The sequence below is a fragment of the Crotalus tigris genome, unplaced genomic scaffold, assembly GCF_016545835.1.
Source record: "Crotalus tigris isolate CLP2741 ecotype Arizona unplaced genomic scaffold, ASM1654583v1 scf7180000024460.1087499, whole genome shotgun sequence".
NCBI classification, from domain to species: domain Eukaryota; kingdom Metazoa; phylum Chordata; class Lepidosauria; order Squamata; family Viperidae; genus Crotalus; species Crotalus tigris.
The window spans coordinates 1020124-1048117 of NW_024100630.1; the positions used below are offsets into that span (position 1 = coordinate 1020124).

Sequence of the window (27994 nt, forward strand, 5' to 3'; positions counted from 1 at the left end):
TGGCTTTTGAAAGCCAATCGAATTAGACTCTATTCAAGAGAGTCTATTCTATTGGCTTTCAAAAGCCAATAGAATAAAAGGGAGGAGCACAGCTAAGGAAAAGGGGGGAAAAAATGGCGGACTGTTGTTTGGCGACCCCCGTGTTCGACCCCAAATGGGGTCCCGATCCACAGGTTGAGAACCAGTGTTCTACACTCACACCTGACCCACTGATGTCCTACACCCTCCAATGACCCTGAACTGAAGTAACCTTTGTGATTCAAACCAGAGTCAGCCACAGCAAGGTGAGGCGTGAGGTTTTCATCTGCTTTCTTTGCAAGGTATTTTTTTTTCCCCCTATTAGGAAAGTGATTACATTCTCAGCTGTGGTGTAGGACGGTCAGTTTCGGGACAAAGTCCAAACCTTACCCCCTCAAACTCTTAACCCACCCAGTTCCTCTCCCAACCATCACCCCTTTGGCGTCCCAGGATTAAAAGCCGGGGGCGCCCTCTTGCAGGAGCCTCCTGTTTGCCCAGCTCAGCAGGAAGCAGCCCTCAGGATGGCGGAGGAGCCGAGCGGAGTTGGGCGAGAAGAGTCCCAGGAGGGAGAACGGCTCCGTTCCCCGCAGTCCCCAAAATCTGGCGGAAACCCTTCCGGGGAGGGAGGCGCGTCTGCCCGGCTGCAGCTGCGCGGCTGGCCTGGGAAGGCGGAGCGCGGATCCTCCTCCTGCGCGCCTCTCTTTTGGGGATCGCGGGCTCGGTCCTCAAGGGCCGGCGCGGGGGAAACTCCGCCCTGGCAAGGATCCGACCAGCCCCTGCGACTCATCCTTGCCCCTTGATGAGACGCTTCCAAAAGGGCCAGGACTTTTGAAGAAGCGTCTTTGGGGGGGAAAAAACAACCCCTCTGGAATACAAGGTGGAGAGGTATTTTGTGTGCGTGCTTGTGCGTTTGTGCGCGCTGTGGAATACAAGGCGGAGGGGAATTTTGCGTGTTTGTGCTTGTGTGTTTGTGCACGTTCTGGAATACAAGGCGGAAGGGTATTTTGGATGTGTGCTCTGGTATAGAAACTGGAGGGGTATTTTGTATATGTGTTTGTGTATGCTCTGGTATACAAAGTGGAGGCATATTTTTGTGTGCGCGTGTGCGTGCTCTGGAATACAAGGTGGAGAGGTATTTTGTGTGTGTGCTTGTGTGTGCAGGTTCTGGAATACAAGGCGGAGGGGTATTGTGTGTGTGTGTGCTTGTGTGTGCAGGTTCTGGAATACAAGGTGGAGGGGTATTTTGTGTGTGTGCTTGTGTGTGCAGGTTCTGGAATATAAGGCGGAGGGGTATTGTGTGTGTGTGTGTGCTTGTGTACGTTCTGGAATACAAGGCGGAGGGGTATTTTGTGTGTGTGCTTGTGTGTTTGTGCACGTTCTGGAATACAAGGCGGAGGGGTATTTTGTGTGTGTGCTTGTGTGTTTGTGCACGTTCTGGAATACAAGGCGGAGGGGTATTTTGTGTGTGTGCTTGTGCACGTTCTGGAATACAATGTGGAGGAGGGGTATTTTGGGCGTGTGTGCGCTCTGGAATACAAAGTGGAGGAGTATTTGGGTGTTGGTGTGCTGTGGGATACAAGGTGGAGGGGTATTTTGTGCGTGAATGTATATGCTCTGGAATACATACATTGTGTGGGTGTGGGTGCACTCTGGAAAACAAGGTGGAGAGGTATTTTCTGTGTGCGTATGACTGTTTTATGCGTTTCCCCCCTTTTTCCTGCATCCAGTTTTGATCACCACGATGTAAAAATGATTTTGAGATTTGTAGAAAGAGTGCCGAGAAGAGCAACAAAGATGATCAGGAGACTGGTGACTAAAACATAGGAGGAACGGTGGCAGGAATTGGGTATGTCTAATTTAATGATGAGAAGGACTAAGGGTGACACGAGAGCAATCTTCCAATATCTTAGGGGTTGCCCTAAAGAAGAGGGAGTCAAGCTATTCTCCAAAGCACCTGAAGGCAGAACAAGAAGCAATGGATGGAAACCAATCAAGGAGAGAAGCAACCTAGAACTAAGGAGAAATTTCCTGACAGAAAAATTAAACAGTGGAACAACCTGCCTCCAGAAGTGGTGAACATTCCACAACTGGAAGTTTTTATGAAGAGGTTGGACAATCATTTGTCTGAAATTGTATAGGGCAGGGGTCCCCAACCCCCAGTCTGTGGACCAGGACCAGTCCGGGGGATGTCAGCAACTGGGCCACACAAACAAGAAAGGCTCCATCCTCAGGATGCAGGCAGTATTCAAAACCACACCTGCTCTGGTCCACGGAAAAGCCTTTCTCCATGGCACGGGTCCCTGGTGCCCAAAAGGTTGGGGACCTGTCACAGCAGTGTTTCTCAACCTTTCTAATGTCGCGACCCCATAATACAGTTCCCCATGTTGTGGTGACCCCCAACCACTTATATATCACCGGATGCCAGGGGCGTGGCCAAAGAAAAGGGGGGGAAATGGCGGACAGCCTTGTTTGGCGACCCCTGTGAAATGGTCGTTCAACCCCAAATGGGGTCCCGACCCACAGGTTGAGAACCACTGTGTTACAGGGTTTCCTCCCTGAGCAGTGGGTTGGACTAGAAGACCTCCAAGGCCCCTTCCAGTTCTGTTATTCTATTATTCCTCTTAGCATGGGAAGCAGAAGTATTAATTGGAACAGTAATCATTCATTCCCTTTAAATGCCGCGGAATTCACATGAGCGATTTGCAAAGTGTTGTCCAGGTTTAAAAACAAGGAAACCACAAAAGAACGGAGGTGGTGGGGGAGAGGATGGGAGGCAGAGATAAGAAATCAGAAAGAATAGGGCAGGGGTCTTCGAACTTGGCCCTTTTATGACTTGTGGACTTCCAACTCCCAGAATTCCTCAGCCAACATGCCTGGCTGAGGAATTCTGGGAGTTAAAGTCCACAAGTCATAAAAGGGCCAAGTTCGAAGACCTCTGGATTTCAGGAATTTCAAGGCCTTCAAAATCCAACAGGGTGGGTCACATTTGAATCTGGGGGGGAAGGAGGACTCTTAATCTCATTCTACACTTTTGAATAAGGTTGCTTTTTTTCAAGCAAGGAAAATCTTTGGATTTCTTTTTGCATTTCTTTTGCAACGGGGAGAGAATAAATGAACTCCCAACAGGCAGAAGGAGTAGTCCTGGCTGTGACTCATAGGATATTCTTCAAAATTTGATTAGAATAGAATAACAGCGCTGGAAAGGACCTTGGAGGTCTTCCTGCTCAGGCAGGAAACCCTATACCAGGGGTAGGCAACCTTGGCTGTTTTATGACTTTATGAATTCCTGGGAGTTGAAGTCCATGAGTCATAAAAGAGCCAAGGTTGCCTACCCCTGCCCTATACCATTTCAGACAAATGGTTGTCCAATCTCTTTTTTAAAACTTCCAGTGTTGGAGCATGCACCGCTTGCTGATTAATTGTTCTGAGTAAATTTCTCCTTAGTTCTAGGTTGCTGCTCTCCTTGATTAGTTTACATTCATTGCTTCTTGTCCTGCCTTCAGGTGCTTTGGAGAATAGCTTCACTCGCTCTTTCTTGTGGCAACCCCTGAGATATAGGAACACTGCAATCATGTCACCCCTCGTCCTTCATTAAACTAGACCAGGGGTAGGCAACCCAAAACACTCAAAGAGCCACTTGGACCCATTTCCCACCAAAAACAAAACACCAGGAGCCGCAAAACCCTTTTGATATCTAAAATGAAGATAACACTGCATATATCCTTTTTTACCTTTATTATAGGTGTGTGTGTGTGTTTGTATATGTGTTTGTGTGTATGTATACACACACACACACACACACATTAAAAATGAAAGTAAAAATATGACTCTTGGGAATATCCATTAAAACAATGATCACCAAGAGAATGCTTTAAGAGAATAAAATTACATACTCTCTCTCTCTCTCTCTCTCTCTCTCTCTCTCTCCCTCCCTCCCTCTCTCTTTCTCCCTCTCTCTTTCTCCCCCCTCTCCTATCTGCTGCTCACCTGACAAGCTTCAAGCTGTTGTCCAACAAGCTCAGGGGTAGAAAACCTCGTCTCTTTTATGACTCATGGACTTCAACTCCCAGAATTCCTGAGTCAGCCTAGCTGGGCTAGCTAGCTCTCTCCTGCCCTTCCTGCTTCCTGTTTCCTGCAGAGACGCAGCAAAGGGAGGAGCTCCGCCCAGAAAGCTTTTCAGCTCCTCGGAGAACATTGTGAGTGCACTCTCTTTTACACACACACACACACACACACACACAAACACATACACACACACACACACACACACACACACACAGAGAGAGAGAGAGAGAGAGAGAGAAGCGCAATTGCCTCTCTCTGTCTCTCTCTGCAAAGGCAGAGGAGGCTGGGAGCCACATGGGAAGGCTCAAAGAGCCGCATGCGGCTCCGGAGCCGCAGGTTGCCGACCCGTGAACTAGACATACCCAATTCCAGCGACAGTTGCTTATATGTTCTAGCCTCCAGTCCCCTGGTCATCTTTGTTGATTTTGAAGTGCTTCTTCTAGGGTCACTCTTAAGATTGCCCATCGCCTTGTAAAGATGATTCTGCATTGCCCTTCCTGATTATTTCCAGGGGAATGTTCTCTGGTGCTGTTTCAGGTCCGGAAACCTTTGAGTTAAATGGCTGCTGAACTGCCCATGGGAAAGGAGGTTGATTCCTCTCCGGAGCTGCTGTTTGGGGGAGTCACTCAGGAGGATCCACTTCAGAAGAGAATATCAGGTAAAGGCATCCTTCTGATGCTGTTTATGTCAACGCTGCAAATATTGTATATTCTTGCTTTGACAATATGCAGAACTGTCTGTTATTTATGGGGTTAATACAGAGCAGAAGGGGGGTGGGGGTAAAGCCCGGGAAAGAAAGAGGAAGGAAACCTTTGACCTTCACACTAATTTGATAATGTGATGTATGACAGCTAATTTAGGGAGGGAACATGCTGATAATTTAACTACTCAGAGGAACTTAGATCTTAGCATAAACCTTCCGTTATGCCTGTGCCGACATTTTGAAGCAATAAAAGACTTTTAGGGAAATCAATGCCTGGAAGTTTCTTTGAAGTGTTTCGTTAGTCGGAACCATAACAGTTTAATCCTCTGGATTTATTTTGTCTGAGTGTCTTTGGAGATTCTCAGTCATCCAGGTCATAGTTGTCCCAAAGATGCTTTATCACGAGGAAACTGGACTTCCTTGTTTTTCCTTTGAAGACGTTTCGCTTCTCATCCAAGAAGTCTGACTGGAGGGTGGGGAATGGAAGGCTTTATATTTCTTACAGACAGCTGGTCATTTGCATTCTTGCGTGGGGAAACAAAACAACCATTTCATAAACACATGGCACAACATAGGAGAACAAACCCATCAGGACAAGATTCGGCAGTCCATCTGCATTTAAAAAAACAAAGGGCACTCTTTTGAAGACAGCAAAGCCCTCATTTTGGACAGAGAGGACCACTGGTTTGAAAAAGGGGTCAAAGAGACCATCTATGTCAAAACTGAACAGCCCCCTCTCAATAGAGGGGGAGGGATACAACGTCATCTATCTCTAATCTACAACACAGTCCTTTCAGCAGTTCCAAGAAAGCTCTACGGCCATTTGCACTATTGAGGTGACCCAGAGGACACAGATAAACCTCCAGGTGGCCTCAAGGACTTTCTAAAATAGTGTCTCTCACCTTTTTAATGCCGTGACCCCCCCCCCAACCGGTTGTAAGTCGAGGACTACTCAACCAGTCGTAAGTCGAGGACTACTCAACTGGTGCAGCACCGTTTGCAGAATGGGACTTTTGGCGGGCTCAGTAGGGCAGAGACAGCCCGGACAATTCCTATTGGCTTTTGAAAGCCAATAGAATTAGACTCTATTCAAGAGGGTCTATTCTATTGGCTTTCAAAAGCCAATAGAATAAAAGGGAGTAGCACAGCGAAGGAAAAGGGGGAAAAAATGGCGGACTGCGTTGTTTGGCGACCCCCGTGAAATGGTCGTTCGACCCCAAATGGGGTCCCGACCCACAGGTGGAGAACCGCTGCTCTAAAAGAATGCAAATGACCAGTGGTCATTCCATCAGAAATGGTGTAGCGCAGGGGTGTCAAACTGCCAGCCTGTGGGCCGGACGCCTCACCGGGAAACCACACCCACCCCATTGCCAGCAATGGAGAAAAAGCTCCGATACATTGCGTGACGTCGCGAGTTTGACATGTCTGTTGTAGAGTCTCCTGCTTGGGTGGAGTTTTGGAATGGATGACCTACAATGGATGACCTACAACTCTGTAATTCTAATTCTAATTTTAATTCTGTTCTGTTCCATATTCTAAAAAAGAAAGAGGTTCTTTTCTGATTACCTCCAAAATGAGCAAAGCTGCTAAGCTCATGCTCTACCCTTATCATTTCCATAGATCTGAGTTGGACTTTTGATAACCAACATCTCTCATCTCTCCACTGGATCTTCCTTGGTCTCCCACGACTGGTAGAAGCACCACTCAGCACAAGCCCCATACCTAGGTTTCCACTGTCTCCCACTTTCACACAACCTCGTCAGTCTGAGTAACCCAGGTGGGCTGCTCTCTGGCCACAAGGCACTCATGCCTGCTAGATCTCCAGTTCACATAAGCAAAAAATGGACTTTCTGAATTTGAGGCTCCAGAATAGAGGAAGGGTGTTTTTATAACAAATAGTTCCTGGTTTTTTTCCCCCCACTCTCAGAGATAAGAGCGCCATCGATGGAATCTTCCGGAATATCTCTTGTCTTTGGTGGAAGAATAGCAACACTTGGGCTTCCAAGGAAGGTAGAAAAATCTTTCCCTCCTTTTCTTGGCAGAGAAGAAATCTGAGGTTTTACTTCTGTAGAATTAGCCAAACCCATGAAAGTTTATACCAGTTGTATTTCTAATCAGAAGCCTGTATTTCTCCAGGGAAGTTGTTAATTGATCCTAGTTGAAAGCAGGAAGTTATAATAATAACAACAACAGAGTTGGAAGGGACCTTGGAGGTCATCTAGTCCAACTCCCTGCTCAGGCAGGAAACCTTATACCATTTCGGACAAATAGCTGCCCAGTCTCTTCTTAAAAACTTCCAGTGTTGGAGCATTCACCGCTTCTGGAGGCAGGTGGTTTTACTGGTTAATTGTTCTCACTGTCAGGAAGTTTCTCCTTAGTTCTAGGTTGCTTCTCTCCTTGATTAGTTTCTTTAAATAGGAATGAGAGTAGAAATAGAAAGTAGAAATAGAAATAGAAGTAGGTATAGAAGGGAATAAGACTAGGAATAGAATACTTTATTTGGCCAAGACTGATTAGACACACAAGGAAATTGTCTCCAGTGCAGAAGCTCTTGGCGTACAAAGCATCATCATCATCATAACTAATGGAGGGGGTAGTAAGGAAGTTAAGAAGGATAACAATAATGCCACAGACATACAATATGGGTAAATAGACATTAGACAGCACTATAAGAATTAGGTGTTCAGCAGAGCGATGGCACAAAGGTAAAAAAAAAATCTGTCCCTATATCTAGTTGTTTTGGCATTCAATGCCCCATGGCGACATTCAGAGGAAAATGTATTTTTCATTTAGGTTGTTCAACTGTTCCTTAGTAAGAAAAGTTTGTACAATATGCTGTTTTTGTTTCAGAATGCCATTTCCTTTGAAGACGTAGCTGTGTTTTTCCTCTGTGGAGGAATGGACCCTGCTGGATTTGGAGCAAAAAACCCTGTATCGAAAGGTCATGCTGGACAACGCAAGGAACGTGGCCTCTTTAAGTAAGAGATTCTATTTTTCTCAGCTTAAACTGTGGTGGGAGGTATTTTTACAGCCAGACATAAGCAGTTAATTTCTTTCTCAGAGGAAATAGTAGAAGAGTGTCCTTCTTTGCCTTTCTACTCCTACTTTGTTAACAGATGGTCTAAAACAGTGGTTCTCAACCTTTTTAATGCTGCGACCCCCAACCGGTCGTAAGTCGAGGACTACTCAACCGGTCGTAAGTTGAGGACTACTCAACTGGTGCAGCACCGTTTGCAGAATGGGACTTTTGGCGGGCTCAGCAGGGCAGAGGCAGCCTGGACAATTCCTATTGGCTTTTGAAAGCCAATAGAATTAGACTCTATTCAAGAGAGTCTATTCTATTGGCTTTCAAAAGCCAGTAGAATAAAAGGGAGTAGCACAGCTAAGGAAAAGGGGGAAAAAATGGCGGACTGCGTTGCTTGGCGACCCCCGTGAAATTGTCGTTCGACCCCAAATGGGGTCCTGATCCATAGGTTGAGAACCACTGGTCTAAAATCTTGTACTCTCTTTAGCAATAGCAATAGCACTTAAGACTTATATACCACTTCACAGTGCTTTACAGTCCTCCCTCTAAGTGGTTTACAGTCAGCATTTTGCCCCCAACAATCTGGGTCCTCATTTTACCCAGGATGGAAGGCTGAGTCAACCTCGAGCTGGTGAGAATCAAACAGCCAAACTGCTGGCAGCTGGCAATCAGCAGAAGTAGCCTGCAATACTGCATTCTAACCACTGCGCCACCATGGCTCACTAGAAAGAGGAAAAGGGGTAATCGTAATAATAATAATAATAATAATAATAATAATAATAAGAAGAAGAAGAAGAAGAAGAAGAAGAAGAAGAAGAAGAAGAAGAAGAAGAAGAAGAAGAAGAAGAAGAAGAAGAAGAAGAAGAAGAAGAAGAAGAAGAAGAAGAAGAAGAAAGAAGAAGAAGAAGAAGAAGTAGTAGTAGTAGGGAAGGGACCTTGGAGGTCATCTAGTCCAACCCCCTGCTCAGGCAGAAAACCCTATACCATTTCGGACAAATGGCTGTCCAGTCTCTTCTTAAAAACTTCCAGTGTTGGAGCATTCACCATTTCTGGAGGCAGGTTGTTCCACTGGTTAATTGTTCTGTCAGGAAGTTTCTCCTTAGTTCCAGGTTGCTTCTCTCCTTGATTAGTTTCCATCCATTGCTTCTTGTCCTGCCTTCAGGAAAATAGCTTGACTCCCTCTTCTTTGTGGCAGCCCCTGAGATATTGGAATACTGCTATCATGTCCCCCCTCGTCCTTCTCTTCATTAAACTAGACATACCCAATTCCAGCAGCCGTTCCTTATATGTTTTAGCCTCCAGTCCCTAATCATCTTTGTTGCTCTTCTCTGTACTCTTTCTAGAGCAGCGGTTCTCAACCTGTGGGTCGGGACCCCATTTGGGGTCGAATGACCATTTCACGGGGGTCACCAAACCATGCTGTCTGCCATTTTTTTCCCTTTTCCCTAGCTGTCCTACTCCCTCTTATTGGTGGCCACACCCACTTGGGGGTCACCACAACATGGGGAACTGTATTATGGGGTCACGGCATTAGAAAGGTTGAGAATCACTGTTCTAGAGTCTCAACATCTAGTTTCCAAACCTGTCTGTCCTACTTTGTAGGTAATGTTAAGCATTCTCTTCCTCTTTTTATGTCATCTGTCTGTAACAATGGCATTTGGGAACCTGATTAATCACACAGGAGCATCACAAGGATGTGACTGATAGAGAACTGGCCTGTCTGATGGGATGGGTATTCAAGACATGGGACATTCCACCCAGATGACTCCTCCTCCCACTTGCTTCCTTTTCTTAAGTTAACTCAGACCAAGAACCATTTTTTTTTCCAAGGGAGATCTTCCTCATGAAAAGAAAGCTGGACCTCAGTTCTCAGGTCCCGACACTTTCCCTTTCTCAGATGAAAATTAAACCAACATGTTCTCCCTTATCAAGTCCATTAGCGAACACAGACTCTGTTCAAGATTCCCTCTTGCTTCCTTGGAATCTGAAGGAACGGTAGAGGTGATGGTGCCCCAAAGTGAGACTCAGAATAATTTTCCTCAAAGAATTTAGGTTTGCCTTTTGTAGAATGCAGGGCAAGAGAGAAGCCTATGGGAGATCTCACATCAACTCAATACAAGTGTAGCCCCATGTTTTCAACACACTCGTGACAGAAGCAGGGAGAAAAAAATCACAAAAAAGAGCTAAAAGGAAGAAGAGATGGTGTTGAATTTTTGGTAACGTTCAAATGAGGAATGCAATATTGATGCTTAATCCCATTCATAATTCAAGTTTGTGCCAACTTTCCTTTTTTTTTTTTTCCTGTTCCAAACAGGTGATGGATGGCAGATACATCATTCTGGCCAAGAGGCAGTAGCACCTTTTCCAAACGTCAGAAAGGAAGTTATAGAAAGAATGTTTGGAAACGAAAATTCTGAGGAAAACCAGTTAAAAGGGAAGCTGGGAAAATGTTCCCCTTCTCATTTTGCAGATGTCAGTGTCTTCTTGGCTGAAGGTGACCACCAAGAAAAAGGAGCGTGTCCACAGTGTGGAAAAGTACTCAGAGATGAGTTGGAATTATGTGACTGTTCCAGAAGCCACACGGTAGAAAAACAAAATAGAAGCAGGAAATGCTTCAGAAGAACCATTCCTCTTACTTTATGTCACAGAATACAAGCTGGAGAAGAATCATATAAATGCCCAGATTGTGGAAAAAGCTTCAGAGACTCAAGTCATCTTACTTCCCATAAAAGGAGCCACACAGGAGAAAAACCATATGAATGCAAGGAATGTGGAAAGAGATTCCAATTTGCCACAAGCCTAATTTCTCATAATAGGACTCACACAGGGGAGAAACCATATGAATGCCAAGATTGTGGAAAATGCTTCACTCTCTCAGGTTCCCTCACTCAGCATAAATGGATCCACACCGGAGAGAAACCATATAAATGCCAGGAGTGTGGAAACAGCTTCACTAGTTCAGGATCCCTCACTCGCCACAAAAAGATCCACACAGGAGAGAAACCGTATCAGTGCAAGAACTGCGGAAAGAGCTTCAGGCAAAAAATTCATTACATTGTACACAACAGAATCCACACTGGGAAGAAACCACATAAATGTCAGGAGTGCGGAAAGCGTTTCAGTTCTTCAAGAAATCTTACTTCGCATAAAAGGATCCACACTGGGGAGAAACCATATAAATGCCAGGAGTGTGGAAAGAGCTTCAACAATTCTCAGATCCTTACTGATCATAACAGGATCCACACAGGAGAAAAACCATATAAGTGTATGGAGTGTGGAAAGAGATTCCGTTCTGCAAAACCCCTTACTTACCATGTAAGGATCCACACAGGGGAGAAACCATATAAATGCCAGGAGTGTGGAAAATGCTTCACTATGTCGGGTTCCCTCACTTCTCATAAAAGGATCCATAGCGGGGGAAAACCATATAAATGCTTAGAGTGTGGAAAGAGCTTCAGAGACTTAAGTTATCTTATTTCCCACAAAAGGATCCATACAGGAGAAAAACCATATGAATGCCAGGAATGTAAAAAGAGTTTCCATTTTGCTAGAAGCCTTATTTCCCATAATAGGATTCACACAGGTGAGAAACCATATAAATGCCAGAATTGTGGAAAGTGTTTCACAGCTTCAAGTTTTCTGGCTTCCCATAAAAGTTTCCACACCGAGGAGAAACCAAAGAAATGTACGGAGTACGGGAAAAGTTTAATAACCAGTAGTGTGCTTTATCAACACAGGTGGATCCACACGGGGGAGATCTATAAATGCAATGAATGTGGGAAATGCTTCTCTAATTCAAGCTCCCTTCTTTCCCATACAAGGATCCACGCGGGGGAAAAACGATACAAATGCACCAAGTGTGAAAAATGCTTCATTAATTCAAGTACCTTGACTTCCCATAAAAGAATCCACACAGGGGAGAAACCATATAAATGCATGGAATGTGAAAAGAGTTTCACAAGCAGCAGTCATCTTAGTCGTCACAAGAGAATCCACACAGGGGAGAAACCACATAAATGCAGTGAATGTGGAAAAAGCTTTATACAAAGTAATGCACTTAATAAACATAGAAAGATTCACTCGGGGGAGAACTCAAGTTAGCTTGTAGACTGGAAAGGGTTTCTGCATTAATAGAGAATTCATATGGTCCTATTTTAAAACCATACAAATGCATGGACTGTGGAAAGGGCTATAGCAGTGGTGGCGAACCTATGGCATGGGTGCCAGAAGCGGCACTCGGAGCCCTCTCTGTGGGCACGCACGCTGTTGCCCCAGCCCCGCCTCCCCCCACGGCCCCTCCTCACCAGCAGCCCCCCTGGAGGAGAGTCGCCCCCGGGCAACAGGGACAAGACTCCGCCCTCGCACCCCATAGCATGCAGATGATGCTGTGGGGTGTGGGCAAAGGGCATGGCTACCATGGTGCTGCAGGGCTGCCTGGCGATCTGCTGCAGCAGGCCATGGAGGTGGTGTGTGGCCCTGAAGGCAAGTGGGGCAGGGGGTGGGTGGAGGCAGGGCGGGAAGTGGAGAGGGGATGGGAGAGTGGGTTTTGGGCACCCAGTCTCTAAAAGGTTCGCCATCACTGGACTATAGTAATAACAACAATCTACTTCCAATATTTCACACAGAGAAAAACCATATAAATGTGTAAATTGTGGATCAAGTTTCCACAATAGTAGAACTGTTCTTTCCCCTAAAGGCATCCATACTGGAGAGAAACCATATAAATGCCTGGAGTATGAGAAAGAGCTTCCCAACCAGGAGTGACCTCGGTTCCCATAAGAAGATCCACACTGGTGAGAAATCATAAATATACTGTGTGTGGAAAGGATTTACTCAACCAGTCAACTTATGGGCATAGGAAAATTAGTTTGTGAGAAACTTACAAACCACAAAAATAATGCAACCCCTAAATGAATTCTATGACGAAAAGACTACAGGTAAGTCTGCCATTATTGAAATTAGGACTGGCAACTCCATCGCTAAATAATATTGTCATTACGTGAAGTAACACAAGGCTGCGTTGGACTGATGTCGGTCATTCCACTGTGGTGGTTCACCAAATAACTGCAAGATAAGCACAACACATGGACATGGCTTTCAATTTCCTACCGGCTTCCCATTGACTTTGCTTCTCAGAAGCTGGCTGTGAAGCTGGCTGCATTTGACCACAGGAATGATGTAACAGACCTAGGTTCAAGAATAGGTTGTAAATGCACTTTTTCAGCATTTTTATTTGAACAGTTGCTGAACCAGGCACTCGGCAGGAGAAGAACGACTTGCATAACACTCATGCTATCCCTATTGTACAGATTGCTCAGTACAAAGGCTATCAACGTATTGACACTTCCTCGGGTTTTGGGGATGAAGAAAACACCATGCTGATTGCAAGTCAATCTTGGCTTTGCTGTCACCACGTAGCTTACTGAATAAAGATGTATCATTTGGTTTTCTTTCTTGCTTTCAAAAACAGAATTATTTTATGTCAGTCTCATAACTTCCGTTCTTTCTAAATGCACTTTTAACACTGAGGGGCAAGAAAGGAATACCGGTGATGTTCCAGAACTACAAAGAAGATAAAAGCTTTTCTTCCCAAATAATATTCTCTACTTAATTAAGGAGCCATGTTTGCATCCCAACTTTTGGTGGAAGTCCAGCCTCATAAGTAGTTAGGGATGCAATCCAAAGCAGGGATTCTCCGATTAAGAAGAATTTGAATCATTATTGATTAGTCCAATGTTAATTTTCCCTAGTTAGAAAAGTAGCTTGTGATGAAAGATGACTGACTGACTGTACTAGCTCAGCAGTTGTTTAATTTCTAATTTTGTTTTACTATTGCTGTTCCCCCCTCCCCCCCATGGAAATCTTTTACTTATAATCTGCAGACAGCAAGGGATTTAATAAGGCATCCAGGAATGGAAACCCTGTTCTTGAAAGATTGGATGGTTGCATGACAAAAAACACATTTCAAGATAAACATAAAACTCATCAAGAATTGAAAATTGTCTAAGTAGTGATGTATTTGATCAAGAGCTTCATGCAGGTGTCTCCTAAACTCCAAGCAGCAGCAAATCTTTGGGTTTGCCTCGCAGAAGGCTCCATCTTGAAGCTCATTGTTAGGTTGAGGTGGATTCATTCTGATGAAGCAGAGTACTCAGAAATTAACACTAATTGTGTCTAAGACAGTGATGGTGAACCTCTGAATGGCTGAACAATCTATATAGCGAGCAAGCCCTTGAATTGGAGGATCCCCATCTCTTTCTCTTAGGACTGAGAGAACGATTTGAAGACCCATCCATCGGCCTCAAAGCAGCAGGACAAATTCACAAAATAACACAAGCAGGGAGGCCTGCCCTGGAGTACGTGCGAGAGTTCCGCAAGATGGCAGGTCGAATAGAGGGGTGGCCTGAGCAGTCCCTCATCCATCAGGGAGCCATCGGCTTGCTCAAATCTCATCGGTTTGGAAAGCTGTTTTGCCCTTATGCCCATTTTCATGGCAAACGCCAGACTAATAATGCAGCGGGTACATCCCGAATCAATTAGTACATTTAAGTCTATTTGTGCCCCAGACTTAGGGATTACAAGTTTGGCGGGCAGTGAGAAAGGCAGGATTTGTTGACTCACCATTGGGTCTTTTTCTCCTTCATCGTCGCTATCAAAGAAGGGAAGAGCAGGGGCAGGTCCACCTGGAGTCTTGGCATCCTCCTGTGTGTGGGGTGTAACCTGGGCAACTGGTTCTTGCGTGAGTCGATTGGATTTTTCTCTTGTTAGCCGCTGAGCAGGTTTCTTTTGCATCGCTGGTCCTGGCTTGCTCTGCAGTCGAGGGTAGGGGACTGGACAGGTGGCCGCTCGGTGTCCTCCTTGTCCACACCGGAAACACTCGAAGGGCGTGCAGGTGGCCTGGGTCTCTCAGCCCTCGCAGTAGTTGAAGGCTTTCGTGGGGGTGATTGCTGTTCAGGTAGCTCTGGTTGAATTCTTTCCCTGTGGCTACTTTGAAAGGCATGTAGCCGGTGCTGCTGTGCACGGAATTATTGTATGCCACCTCCGCGAAAGGGAGGAGATCAGTCCAGTTCGTCTGTTGGTAAGAAACGTACCACCTAAGATATTGCTCCACCATTTTGTTAGCGGCTTCAGCGGCCCCATTGGTGGCTGGATGAAAAGCAGATGATAACCCTTGAGATGATCCAATCAAGGTAAGGAAATTTCTCCAAAGCTTGTGAATTGCACCCCCCTGTCTGAGATTATTCGCTTAGGGGCACCATGCAGCCGGTAGATATGTTTCAGGAACAATTTGGCCAGGCGTTGGGCGGATGGGAGTCCTTTGCAGGCGATGAAATGAGCTTGTTTCGAGAACAGGTCTATCACAGTCCAGATGACAGTATTTCCCTTACTTTCAGGTAGGTCCACTATAAAGTCCATAGCTATTTCTTCCCAGGGTTGAGAAGGGTCTGCCACGGGTTGCAGTAACCCAGGAGTTTTCCCCGGGATTCTTTTCATTGTAGCACATACAGTACAACTTTTTACATAGTTTTCCACATCCTTTTTCAGCCCCGGCCACCAGAATTGTCGGCGGGTGAGGTGTAGGGTTTTCAAATATCCAAAGTGTCCAGCCTGCTTTACATCGTGGCTGTGGTTGAGAGCATTTAGACGGAGCGCTTCTGGCAAATATAGCTTCCCCCCTTTGTAAGCCAAGCCATCCCTGCATGTTAGGGACCAAGTGCCCAAATTGCAACCCAAAACCCACTTATTTGTCACCGGGTGCCAGGTGGGTGCGGCCCACTGGGTGGGTGTGACTGGTGGTCATGGCAGACTGGGTGGGTGTGGCCAAGGTGGACGTGATCACCTCAATGTTGCTTGTGGGGACAGGGTTGGGGAAGATCCAGGGGGGCTCTGGCAGGTGGAGCAGTGGGCAGGAGGCTTGTCCTGCGGGGTGAGGGAGGCAGGGCGGAGGTGCCGTTGTCACAGGGCAAGGTGAGGCAGGGGCCAAGGCGGCTGCTGCCTGACACCATAGGCCCCTGCACACAGAGGCCAATGAGTGCATGGGTGCTGGGATGCATCAGGCCACATGGGACCTCAGCGAGTTAGTGGGTGGCTGGTTGAAGAGGGACAATTGCCATCTCTAGGGCATGGCATGCGTGTCCACAGAGAGGGCTCTGAGTGCCGCCTCTGGCACCCGTGCCATAGGTTCGCCACCACTGGTCTAGGAGCTTTATTATGTTTTTATGTTGCCACGCTCCACAAGCTCTCATTGTAATGTATGATTAAAACCGGGTAAGCATACCTGATACATATACCCCCTTCAAGAGCAATTTGTTCCGGTAGCATTCCAGTTCATGCATAACGGCTGAAACTCTTGTAAAAACTCAGTTCCCTTCCCTTTTATTAGCTAATTTTTTTGGCTGAAGTTGTCAGTCACACAGCCTTGAAGCCAATTCAGCTCCCCCCTCCCCCCATTGACCTTTCTTGTTGGAAACCATTTGGGATGGTCACAAAAGAGATTACATGAACTTGGGAACCAGCAACACTCAAGTGAAATTTTACAAGCCTGCACAGTAGCTGTTGTTTTCATGGGCACTGTCCTGTTTTAAACCAGGCTTTAAATACAAGTTCCTGCAGTTATGCATTTTTAAATAATTGCATATATCATGTTTTCCCTTTTTAACCTCTCCTCTTTGACAACACTTCACTCAAGTCTTGTTATTAAAGGTTGCAGATATGCAATGCTGCAAATGTGTCCTGGCACTTGAGAGCATGTGCGCACAAATACAGGGAAAGCCATAGGAACAGGGACTGAGACTCTATGGCTGCTTAACAAACTCAGGAAGAGAGAGGAGGGGAGAGGGAGGCGGCTACCAAAGGCAAACATCCGGCCAGGAATCCACGCCCTCCACTGGATAGGCCAATGACTTCAATCCGACTGTGACTGGCATTGCAGCCGACCAATGAGGTCCGTAACTTTGGAATTGGGGCTTCGCCTCTAAGTGTCAATAAGTATCCAGCCGACCAATAAACTTCATAGCTTTGGAGGCGGTCAATCAGTATGCAGCCGACCAATAAGTTTCATAGCTTTGGAAGTGGGACTTCGCGACTCAGGACCCCCTCAGTGTCAATCAGTATGCAGCCGACCAATGAGCTTCATGGTTTTGGAGGTGGGGCTTCGCACTAAGGACTCCCTCAGTATCAATCAGTATGCAGCCGACGAATAAGCTTCATAGCTTTGGGGCTGGTCAATCAGTATGCGGCCGACCAATAGGTTCCATGGCTTTGGAGGTGGGGCTTCGCCACTCAGGTCTCCCTCAGTGTCAATCAGTATGCAGCCGATCAATGAGCTTCATGGTTTTGGAGGTGGGGCTTCGCACTAAGGACTCCCTCAGTGTCAATCATGGCTTTGGGTCTGGTCAATCAGTATGCGGGCGACCAATAGGTTCCATGGCTTTGGAGGTGGGGCTTCGCCACTCAGGTCCCCCTCAGTGTCAGTCAGTATGCAGCCGACCAATGAGCTTCATGGTTTTGGAGGTGGGGCTTCGCACTAAGGACCCCCTCAGTAACAATCAGTATGCAGCCGACGAGTAAGCTTCATAGTTTTGGGGGTGGTCAATCAGTATGCGGTCGACCAATAGGTTCCATGGCTTTAGAGGTGGGGCTTCGCCACTCAGGTCTCCCTCAGTGTCAATCAGTATGCAGTCGACCAATGAGTTTCATGGTTTTGGAGGGGGAGCTTCGCACTAAGAACCCCCTCAGTAACAATCAGTATGCAGCCGACGAATAAGCTTCATAGCTTTGGGGCTGGTCAATCAGTATGCGACCGACCAATAAGATCCATGGCTTTGGAGGTGGGGCTTCGCCACTCGGGTCCCCCTCAGTGTCAATCAGTACGCAGCCGATCAATGAGCTTCATGGTTTTGGAGGGGGGGCTTCGCACTAAGGACTCCCTCAGCATCAATCAGTATGCAGCCGACGAATAAGCTTCATGGCTTTGGGGGTGGTCAATCAGTATGCGGCCGACCAATAGGTTCCATGGCTTTGGAGGTGGGACTTCGCCACTCAGGTCCCCCTCAGTGTCAATCAGTATGCAACCGACCAATGAGTTTCATAGTTTTGGAGGCGGGGCTTCGCCACTCAGCTCCCCCTCAGTGTCAAATCAGTTTCAATAGCCCTACAAAATAATATGATATACAGCACAGGAAAACATACATTCCGTTAAATTTAGAAATTACAAAAAAATTATACCACCCCAGAAAGATTTTTTTTTTTAAAGCCAACACTCCCGATATTTTGGGAGGACCAGGACGGGGGGGGAGGGGGGTTCCCGGGGAGGCCTTCTAGGGAGAAGCAGCTCTCTGGTTGCAATTTCCAAAGGCTGCCCCGGGGCAAGAAAATCCCTCCGTCGTTCCCGGTTGCCACTGGTGGGAAAAGCTTGGAAATGTGACCGTTAGACGCTTCTCGTTGTTCATAAGATTGTTTCTCCGCCACCCCTTTCTCCTGGTGGAGATTATTCTGCTGGTGGTTTTCTCCTGGGATTTTCTCCTGGGGGGTCCAGGATCAATGGCAGTTGAGCATCCCTGAGGAAAGGAAGGGGATCCCTCCCTGGATCTGCTGTTTGGGGGGATCCCTCTGGAGGAGCCATTCCAGAAGAGATCATCAGGTAAACCTTTCCTTCTGTTGCCCGTTAATCCTCATGGATAGGCTTTTGCCTGCCTTTCCTTCCTTCGTGAATTTCTTTTATATCTGTCTGTCTATCTTTATATATGTGTGTGTGTGTGTGTGTGTGTGTGTGTGTGTGTGTGTGTGTGTGTGTGTGTGTGTGTGTGTGTGTGTGTAAATTTTTGGATTGCTAACAGAGTTACAGGGAGACTGGTATAGCTATTTCAAGCTAATTAGCTCTCATCAGCCAGCCATACCCTTCTGAGATTTGAACCTGGGTACTTTAGGCAGTTGTGTTGACCCCTAGGCCACAGGCTTTGTGTGTGTGTATGTGTGTGTACGTGTGTGTGTGTGTGTGTATATATATATATATATATATATATATATATATCAATGTGTGTGTATGAGTGTGTGTATATGAGTATATACGTGTATATGTGTGTGCATGAGTATGTGTGTATATGTATATATGTAAATATATATGGGTGATGTGTGTGTATATGAGTATATGTGTGTATACACACATACACATACATACATACATCTCAGTAATCCAGATGGGCTGTTCTCTGCTCTAAGGCATTAGATCCCCCTGTCAGCAAACACAAAGAAAGGACTTTCTGAATTTGAAAGAATAGAGGAAGGGTGTTTTTATAACGAATAGTTCCTCTACTTTTTTCTCATACTCAGAATCCAGAACAACATCGATGGCATCTTCTGGAACATCTGTTGCCTGTGGTGGAGAAACAGCAGCACTGATGGTGCCAAGGAAGGTAGGAAGATATTTCCCTCCTCAAACTGGCAGTTGTCATTCAGCATGATCCAGCACTGTCCAAAAGAGGTGTGTGTATGTGCAGAGGGTGTCTGTTTTCACGAGCAGCTTTCTGGTACAGTACTTGGATAGGAAGTCACTCAGTGCTGTGCATGTGCAGGTAATTATTTCATCTTATAATGCAGCATGTGTTTTTCCAAGGAAGGTAGGAAGATATTTCCTTCCTAAAACTGCAAGTGTCATTCCACATGATCCTGCACTGTCCAAAATGGGAGAGGGAAGGAGAGGGAGGCAGAGCGAGTCTGTTTTCAAGAGCAGCTTCCTAGTATTTTGATTTCAGCATCTCATGATACTTCCTGGACTACCTCTCCCAACATCTTTGTATGTGTTTTCAGCAAATATTGTGTTGAGGGAACAACATAAGGCAGTGTCTGAAATGTCAGGCAAGACTCTCCCAATCCTTGTGGAAACCACCTTCTGGGATGGGGTGGAACCTCCCATCAATGGTATATCCAAGGCCCATCTATCTGTTGACAGAAGGACTTTGGGGTGCTGCTCCTGTAGAATTAGCCAAATTCACAAAAGTCTATCCCAGGGGTATTTCCAGTTGGAGGCCTGTAGCTCTGCCCATTTTCTCCAAGGAGATTGTTTATTGATCCTAATTGAAAGTTTTCTTTAAACAGAAATGTGCATTGTTCCTTAATAAGAGAATTTGTATAATACACTGTATTTTTGTTTCAGAATTCCATTTGTTTTGAAGATGTAGCTGTCTTTTTCTCTGTGGAGGAATGGGACATGCTGGATTTGGGGCAAAAATGCCTGTACCGAGAAGTCATGCTGGAAAACGCAAGGAACGTAGCCTCTCTAAGTAAGGATTTCTGGTTTTTTAGGCTGAAATTGCAGTGGGAGATATTTTCTAATCAGAAATAAACAGCTGATTTATTTCTCAGAGGAAATAGCAATAGCACTTGTACAGTATACCGCTTCACAGTGCTTTACGGCCCTCTAAGTTGCCCACTTCTCTTCCTAGCTTGGAGGAGGGTATCCTTGTCTGCCATTCTTCTTCTGTTTGGTTAACAGAGGATCTAAAACCTTCACAATTAATCACCCAGGGAGCATCACAAGGATATGACTGCTAGAGAACTGGACTCTCTGATGAGACTGAAGACACGGGACATTCCACCCTCCCACTTTCTTCAATGCTTTATTTTCTTAAGTTAACTCAAGTTGAATGAACATACCCCCAAACTGAGAACCATTCTTTAAAAAAAAAAAAATCAAAGGAGAACTTATTCATGGAAAGAAGGCTAAAGCTCTTCTCAGATGAAAATTAAACCAAAATGTTCTTCCATGATGAGGATGATATTATCCACTCAGTCGTGTCTGACTTTTGGTGCTTCTGTGTGCAGGTGTCTTCACACCTTCCAATCTTGTACTACTTCTTTGAGTTGTTCTATGCTCTAGCTCAGAGGTCTCCAACCTTTCTTGGTTGGCGGACCAGAGGGAAAGGGAGGGGGAAGTATTTTACAGACGTGCATGCGCACACAAACAGGCCTGCGAACCCACGTGATGCAAATGGGGCGGTACTAGCGCCCGCATGACACTTGCTAGCACTGCCCTGTGTTTACTACATGGTGCTCCATTTGCGTAGTGGTGGCGGCGCTAGCCCGAGTTGGCCAGCCTGTCCTGTGGCCCAGTGGCCAGCAGGCTATGGCCTGGTAGTGGGCCGTAGCCCACAGGTTGGAGACCCCTGCTCTAGCTAGTGTCGGCCACCGTGTTCTTTGGTGGCCTGATTTTCTTTTACCACTCACTTTTCCAAACATGATTCCTTTCTCCACTGAATTCCCCCACGTGACATGAAAAAATAAGCGAGACACAGTTTGCTGATATTGCCTTCTAGTGACTTGTCTGGTGTTACGTGCTCCAGTACTTGTTTGTTAGTCACCTTTGCTGTCCAAGGAATACACAGGAGACTTCTCCAGCACCACAACTCAAACAAGTCAATTTTCATCTTGTCTTGCTTTTATAAGGTCCAACTTTTACAACCACAGGTAGCTATGGGGAACACAATAGAATGGGCTAACCTACATTTGGTTGCCAGTTAGATGTCCTTGTTTTTCCATATTTGGTTCAATGTTCATCACTGCTGTGCGATCCAGTGCAATCCGACATTTTATTTCTGGGCTGCATTCACCACTTTCCGTGACCTGCAATCCTAAGAAAGTGAATTTTTCCATGCATTCTATCTCTTCACCATCAATTTTGAGATTTTGTTTTGAGATTTCTGTTCCTGGCAGTGGTCATGAGCTTGGTCTCTTTGATGTTCAGAAAGAGACCAACATTTTCACTTTCTTGCTTGGTTTTTTTGATCAGGTGTTCCAGGCCTTCTTTGGTTTCTGAGTTGTATTATCAGCCTGTCAAAGAGTGTCTTCCTCTGATCTTTCCTCTTCTTTTTTTAAATTCTTCAAGATCTAGCTTTATCATGATCATTTTGGCATACAGGTGGAGAGAGGGGAGAGAATGCAATCTCATTGACGGGGAGGGGAATTCAGATTTTGGCTTAATGTCATGATTCCGACAGATGAAACTCTTCAAGGAACTTCGAGGCATTGTTTACCTTAAAGAATCTTTATTCGAGTAGCATAGCATCGGCACATACATAGACGAAGCCAAAATCTGAATCCCCCTCCCCTGAGCACATAGTATCAAAGCACAATTCCCTCCTCTAATTAACAGTCATAAATCATATTCTCCAATTAGTTTGAAATGCAGGTTTTCCCTCCAGTTTGTCAACCCACTATTTCTTATCGTCTTTTCTTTCAAAAAACCTTGGTTCTCACACTAGTTACAATATTGTTATGTCTAACTAAAGTCCTATGCACATTCCTCTTCTCCCCCCCCCCAGTATCATCTAATTCTAACTCTAATTCTAAGAGTAAAACATAAGAAGGAAAATGGCTGCATCTCCATATGTTGTCAAAGCAAGAACATCCGATGTTAGCAGTGGTGACAACAATTTTAAGCAGAATTTTGCGGATGTGAGAGATGAGAGCAATTGTGGGATAATTGGTGCAATCTTTAGAGTCACCCTTTTTTGACATTGGAATGAACACTTGAGTATTTACAGTCCTATGGCCACATGTTGGTTTCCCAATTTTTTTTCTGGCACAAGTCCCTAATGACTGTGAATGATGCGGGTCCCAGTAATTCTGCAAGGATGGTATAAATACTTGGAGTCTTGTTTTTTGGCAGTTGGCTGAGGCTAAGTCCCTTTGCTACCTGCATACAGCTTTTCTGTATATTCTCATCATCTATTCTTGATGCCTTATTGATCAGACAGAATTTCAGAATAGAGTAGAGCTGGAAGGGACCTTGGCGATCTTCTAGTCCAGCCCTCTGCTCAAGCAGGAGATCCTATACCATTTCAGACAGTCTCTTCTTAAAAATCTCCAGTGATGAAGCACCCACAACGTCTGGAGGTAAGCTGTTCCATTGGTGAATTGTCCTCGCTGTTAGGAAGTTTCTCCTTAATTCCAGGTTGCTTCTCTCCTTGATTAGTTTCCATCTGGGGTTTCTTGTCCTGCCCTTTGGTGCTTTGGAGAATAAATTGACCCCCTCCTCTTTGTGGCAGCATCTCAAATACTGGAATACTGTTATCATGTCCCCCCCCCACACAGTCCTTTTCTCTAGACTAGCCAAACCCAAGTCCTGTAACCGTTCTTCATATGTTTTAGATTCTAGGCCTTTAATCATCTTAGTTGCTCTTCTTTGCCCTTTTTCCAAAGTCTCAACATCTTTTTTGTAATGTAGTGTCCAAGACTGAGTTTTGTATTCCAGGTGTGGTCTTACTAAGGTTTTTTAAAGCGATACATATGAAAGCCCAAAGTAAAAAGTGAAGTCCAAGCTTTACTTTTACACCAAAATAAAGTAATAATAATAATAGTATTATTATTATTATTATTATTATTATTATTATTATTATTAGTAGTAGTAGTAGTAGTAGTAGTAGTAGTAGTAAAGTTGGAAGGAACCTTGGAGGTCATCTAGTCCAGGGCTTTTCAACTTTTTTACCGATTGAACTACCTTTAGGATATGGCAATATTTGAGTACCACCTAGCAAGGTGTCAAAAACTTGATGATCAAAAAAAAAACCCTGTTCAAAGTTGCAATTGCACTGAAATGACTTATGACCATGGCAGCATGCCCAGGGTCATGTGATTTATATTTGGATGATTGGCAACTGATTCATATTTATGATGGTCACAGTGTTCCAAGGTCATATGATCCCCTTCTGCAACCTTTTGACAAGCAAAGTCAATGGCAGAGCTGCTGGTGGCCAAGTGCTAAGGCGGGACTTCCTTTCCTCCCTCCCTTCCCTGCCTCCCTTTTTCTCATTCCCATCTCCTTCTGAAGGAAGAATTTGAACCCCCCCCCCATATTTTCCCTCTTCCATATATTGATCAAACAAGGAAAGGCCTCCAGAGACAGAAAAGACAAGCTACTGAGTGAACTAGCTTAAAAAGGCACATTCCCCTTTAAGAATTAGCTACTGGCTAGAAAGGAAAGTAAGTGCAGCTGGCACTTAAGGAAGAAAAAAAAATGTAAGTATTGGCTGCCGGCTAAGACAACCTCCCCAAATGGCTGCATTCATAAGTAAAGGAATGCTACAGGCAAAATCCATTCAGGAGAAAAATACTTCAAAATCCCTTGCAGCAAAACTTACAGCTAACAACAGCAGAGCAATAGAAGCTAACACAAGACATCAGCCATCAGCCAAATAAAAATTGCCAAACACTCCTTAAGAACACAAAGCCCTCATTGCACAAATCCCAGAACTTCAAAGTCACAAAAGCACACAAGAATCCTTCCACTCTCCATCTCCTTTCCTCCTCCGTGCCTCACCTCCAGCCATTGCTGCCTTTTTTCATTCCTCTTGGAGGGTGACTCCTCCCCCGCTTGCATGATACTCGCTAACCCTGCCCCAATCTGCATGACACAATGCCCCATTTCCGTGTCCCGCAGCATGGTGGCACCTATTTTTGCACCCTGCAGCACGGCAGCACCTGTTTTTGTGCCCTGCAGCATGGCAGCAGCCCATTTTCGTGCCCCATGATGCAGTGACATCCTGTTTTCATGCCCTGAGGCGCGGTGATGTCCCGTTTTCACACTCTGGGGCGCAGCACCATCCTGTTTTCGCACCCCAAGGCGTGTCAACATCCCATTTTCACACCCCGAGGTGGGGCAACATCCCGTTTTCACATCCCAAGGCACAGCGATGTCCCATTTTCGCACCCTGAGGTGCGTCGACATCCTATTTTTACACACAGCGATGCAGCGATATCCCATTTTTACATGGCGCAGCGTCCCGTTTTTGTGCCCTATGGCACTAGTGCGAGTGAGGGTGTGTGCATGCACACGTGGATGCACTGGCCAGCCTGTCCCACTTCCACCGCTCAGTTGCAAACCCCTCATGGCCCACTACTGGGCCGCAGCCCACAGGTTGGGGATCCCTGCCTTACATAATTCAGTTTGTGTCAACTTTCCTTTTTTTCTGCTCCAAACAGGTGATGAATGGCAAATGGAGGCTTCCAGAAAAGAGGAAGCAGCATTTTTGCCAAAAGGCAAAAAGGAAGTTGTGAAAAGGAGGTTTGGAAAGGAACGTTCTGAGGAAAACCAGTTAAAAGGGAGGCTGGAGAAATGCTCTCCTTTTCAGTGTATAGATGTCAGTGTCTTGACTGAAGTTGAACACCAAGAAAAAGGAATGTGTCCACAGTGTGGAAAAATGCTCAGAGATGAATCGGAATTATGCGACTGTTCCAGACGCCACGCTGTAGAAAAACAAAATAAAATCAGGAAACGCTTCAGACGGACTATTCCTCTTATCTTAAGTCAGAGCATACAAGCTGGAGAAAAACCATATAAATGCCTGGAGTGTGGAAAGAGCTTCAGAGACTCAAGTTATCTTACTTCCCATAAAAGGATCCACACAGGAGAAAAACCATATGAATGCAAGGAATGTGGAAAGCGATTCCATTTTGCCACAAGCCTAACTTCTCATAATAGGATTCACACAGGTGAGAAACCATACGAATGCCTGGATTGTGGAAAACGCTTCACAATCTCAGGTTCCCTCATTTACCATAAAAGGATCCACACTGGAGAGAAACCGTATAAATGCCAAGAGTGTGGAAAATGCTTTACTATGTCAGGTTCCCTCACTTCTCATAAAAGAATCCATACTGGAGAAAAGCCGTATCGGTGTCAGGAGTGTGGAAAGAGTTTCAGATCTTCAGGTTTCCTTACTTCTCACAAAAGGTTCCACAGCGAGGAGAAACCGTATAAATGTATAGAGTGCGGAAAGTGCTTCACCAATTCAGGTTCCCTCACCTGCCATAAAAGGATCCACACAGGGGAGAAACCATATCATTGCAAGAACTGCGGAAAGAGCTTCAGACAAAAATATCATTATACTGTACATAATAGAATCCACACTGGGGAGAAGCCATATAAATGTCTGGAATGTGAAAAGAGTTTCCGTTCTGCAAAACACCTTATTTCCCATAAAAGAATCCACACGGGGGAGAAGCCATATAAATGCCAAGAGTGTGGAAAGAGCTTCAATGATTCTCAGGACCTTACTGCTCATCACAGGATCCACACAGGAGAGAAACCATATAAGTGTATGGAGTGTGGAAAGAGCTTCCGTTCTGCAAAACATCTAACTTATCATAAAAGGATCCACACAGGAGAGAAACCCCATAAGTGTTTCGAGTGTGGAAAGAGCTTCCGTTCTGCAAAACACCTTACTTACCATACAAGGATCCACACAGGGGAGAAACCGTATAAATGCCAGGAGTGTGGAAAATGCTTCACTATGCCGGGTTCTCTCACTTCCCATAAAAGGATTCATAGCGGGGAAAAACCATACAAATGCCAGGATTGCGGAAAGAGTTTCATAGGTTCAAGTTTTCTGACTTCCCATAAAAGGTTCCACAGCGAGGAGAAGCCATATAAATGCGCTGAGTGTGGAAAGTGCTTCACTTATTCAGGTTCTCTCACGTCCCACAAAAGGATCCACACGGGGGAAAAACCATACGAGTGCAAGGAATGTGGAAAGAACTTCAGTCAAAAATATAATTATACTGTACATAACAGAATTCACACAGGGGAGAAACCGTATCAATGCACCGAGTGTGGAAAGAGCTTCCGCAAGAGTGTCAATCTTGCTTCCCATAAAAGGATACACACCGGGGAGAAACCTTATAAGTGTACGGAGTGTGGAAAAGGTTTCATAAGCAGCAGTACGCTTAGTCACCACAGAAGGATCCACACAGGGCAGAAAGCACACAAATGCAATGAATGTGAAAAATGCTTCTCTAATTCAAGTTCCCTTCTTTCCCATACAAGGATCCACACGGGGGAAAAGCGATACAAATGCACCGAGTGTGAAAAATGCTTCACCAATTCAAGCTCCCTAACTTCCCATAAAAGAATCCACACAGGGGAGAAACCATACAAATGCATGGAATGTGAAAAGAGTTTCACAACCAGCAGTCATCTTAGTCGTCACAGGAGGATCCACACTGGGGAGAAACCGTATAAATGCAGTGAGTGTGGAAAATACTTCAGACAAATTAGTGCACTTAATACACATAGAAAGATACATTCGGGGGAGAGATCAGGTAAGCGTTTAGACTGTGGAAAGACTTTCTGTAATAGCAGAAACTTCATATGATCCTATTTTAAAACCACATCAGTGTATGGAATGTGGAAAAGGCTATAGTTAGCACCAATCTACTTCTGATACAGAGAGAAACTGTATAGGTGTGTTAATTGTGGAGTTTCTGTGATAGCAGAATTGTTCCTTCTCAGAAATGCACCCATACTGGAGAGAATCCATATAAATGCCTGGAGCGCGGAAAGAGGTTCAGAAGGAGCAGTTGCCACAAGAGAATCCACACTGGTGAGAAATCATAAATATATGATGTGTGGAGAGGGATTTGGTCAAAATCAGTTCCCTTACGGGCACAGGAAAATTAATTCACGAAAAACCCATAAACTTAATAATAATAGAACCCCATACATGAATTATTTGACAAAAATTTTGGAGACAATAGGTAGTCTGCAATTAGTGCAATAGGGACTGTCAACTCCATCATTAAACAACATTGTCACCAAGTGAAGGATCATGGGTCTGTGCTGGACTGCTGTCACTCATTCCACTGGTGGTTAAGCAAATAACTGCAGATTAAGCACACATCACAAGACCTTGGCTTTCAATTTCCTGCCAGCGTCCCATTAACTTTGCTTCTCAGAAGCTGGCTGTGAAGCTGGCTGCATTTGACCACAAGAATAGTGTAACTCCTTGTCGATGAACTTTTTCAACATTGTCATTACTTTGAACAGTTGCTGAACAAGGCATTTGGCAAGACAGAACGACTTGCACAACACTCATGCTACCCCTGTTGTTGTACAGGCTGCTCAGTACAAGGGCTGTGGTGTAGTTACTCTTCCTCGCTTTCTTGGGATGAAGAAACCACTATGCTGGTTCCAAGGCAACTTTGGCTTTGCTGTCATCATGTAACTTACCGAATAAAGATGATCTTTTGATTCTTTCTTTCATTCTTTCTTCTTTCTTGGCTTTGCTGTCATCAGCTTACTGAATAAAGATGATCTTTTGATTCTTTCCTGTTTTGGCTTTGCTGTCATCATGTAACTTATTGAATAAAGATGATTTTTTCCCCTTTTTTCCTTCCCTTTCTTTCTTTCT

The 27994-nt window shown here is 45.1% G+C and overlaps 1 protein-coding gene across 2 annotated transcripts; it reads left to right on the plus strand.

Annotated features, from left to right (window-relative positions):
- The first annotated feature begins 89 nt into the window (after positions 1-89).
- On the plus strand, positions 90-27992 carry LOC120303103 (zinc finger protein 420-like). Of its 2 annotated transcripts, XM_039332279.1 has the most exons (6): positions 90-903; positions 4621-4741; positions 6714-6796; positions 7637-7764; positions 10126-11907; positions 25128-27917. In XM_039332279.1, exons 4-6 carry the CDS (start codon positions 7731-7733, stop codon positions 26957-26959), a joined length of 3648 nt encoding a protein of 1215 aa, XP_039188213.1. In that variant the 5' UTR covers positions 90-903; positions 4621-4741; positions 6714-6796; positions 7637-7730; the 3' UTR covers positions 26960-27917. The 2 variants fall into 2 exon arrangements, with proteins under 2 accessions (XP_039188213.1, XP_039188212.1); XM_039332278.1 differs by lacking the exons at positions 90-903; positions 4621-4741; positions 6714-6796; positions 7637-7764; positions 10126-11907 and adding exons at positions 17737-18453; positions 19143-19225; positions 19966-20092 and having other exon boundaries at positions 24789-27992.
- The last annotated feature ends 2 nt before the right edge of the window (positions 27993-27994 follow it).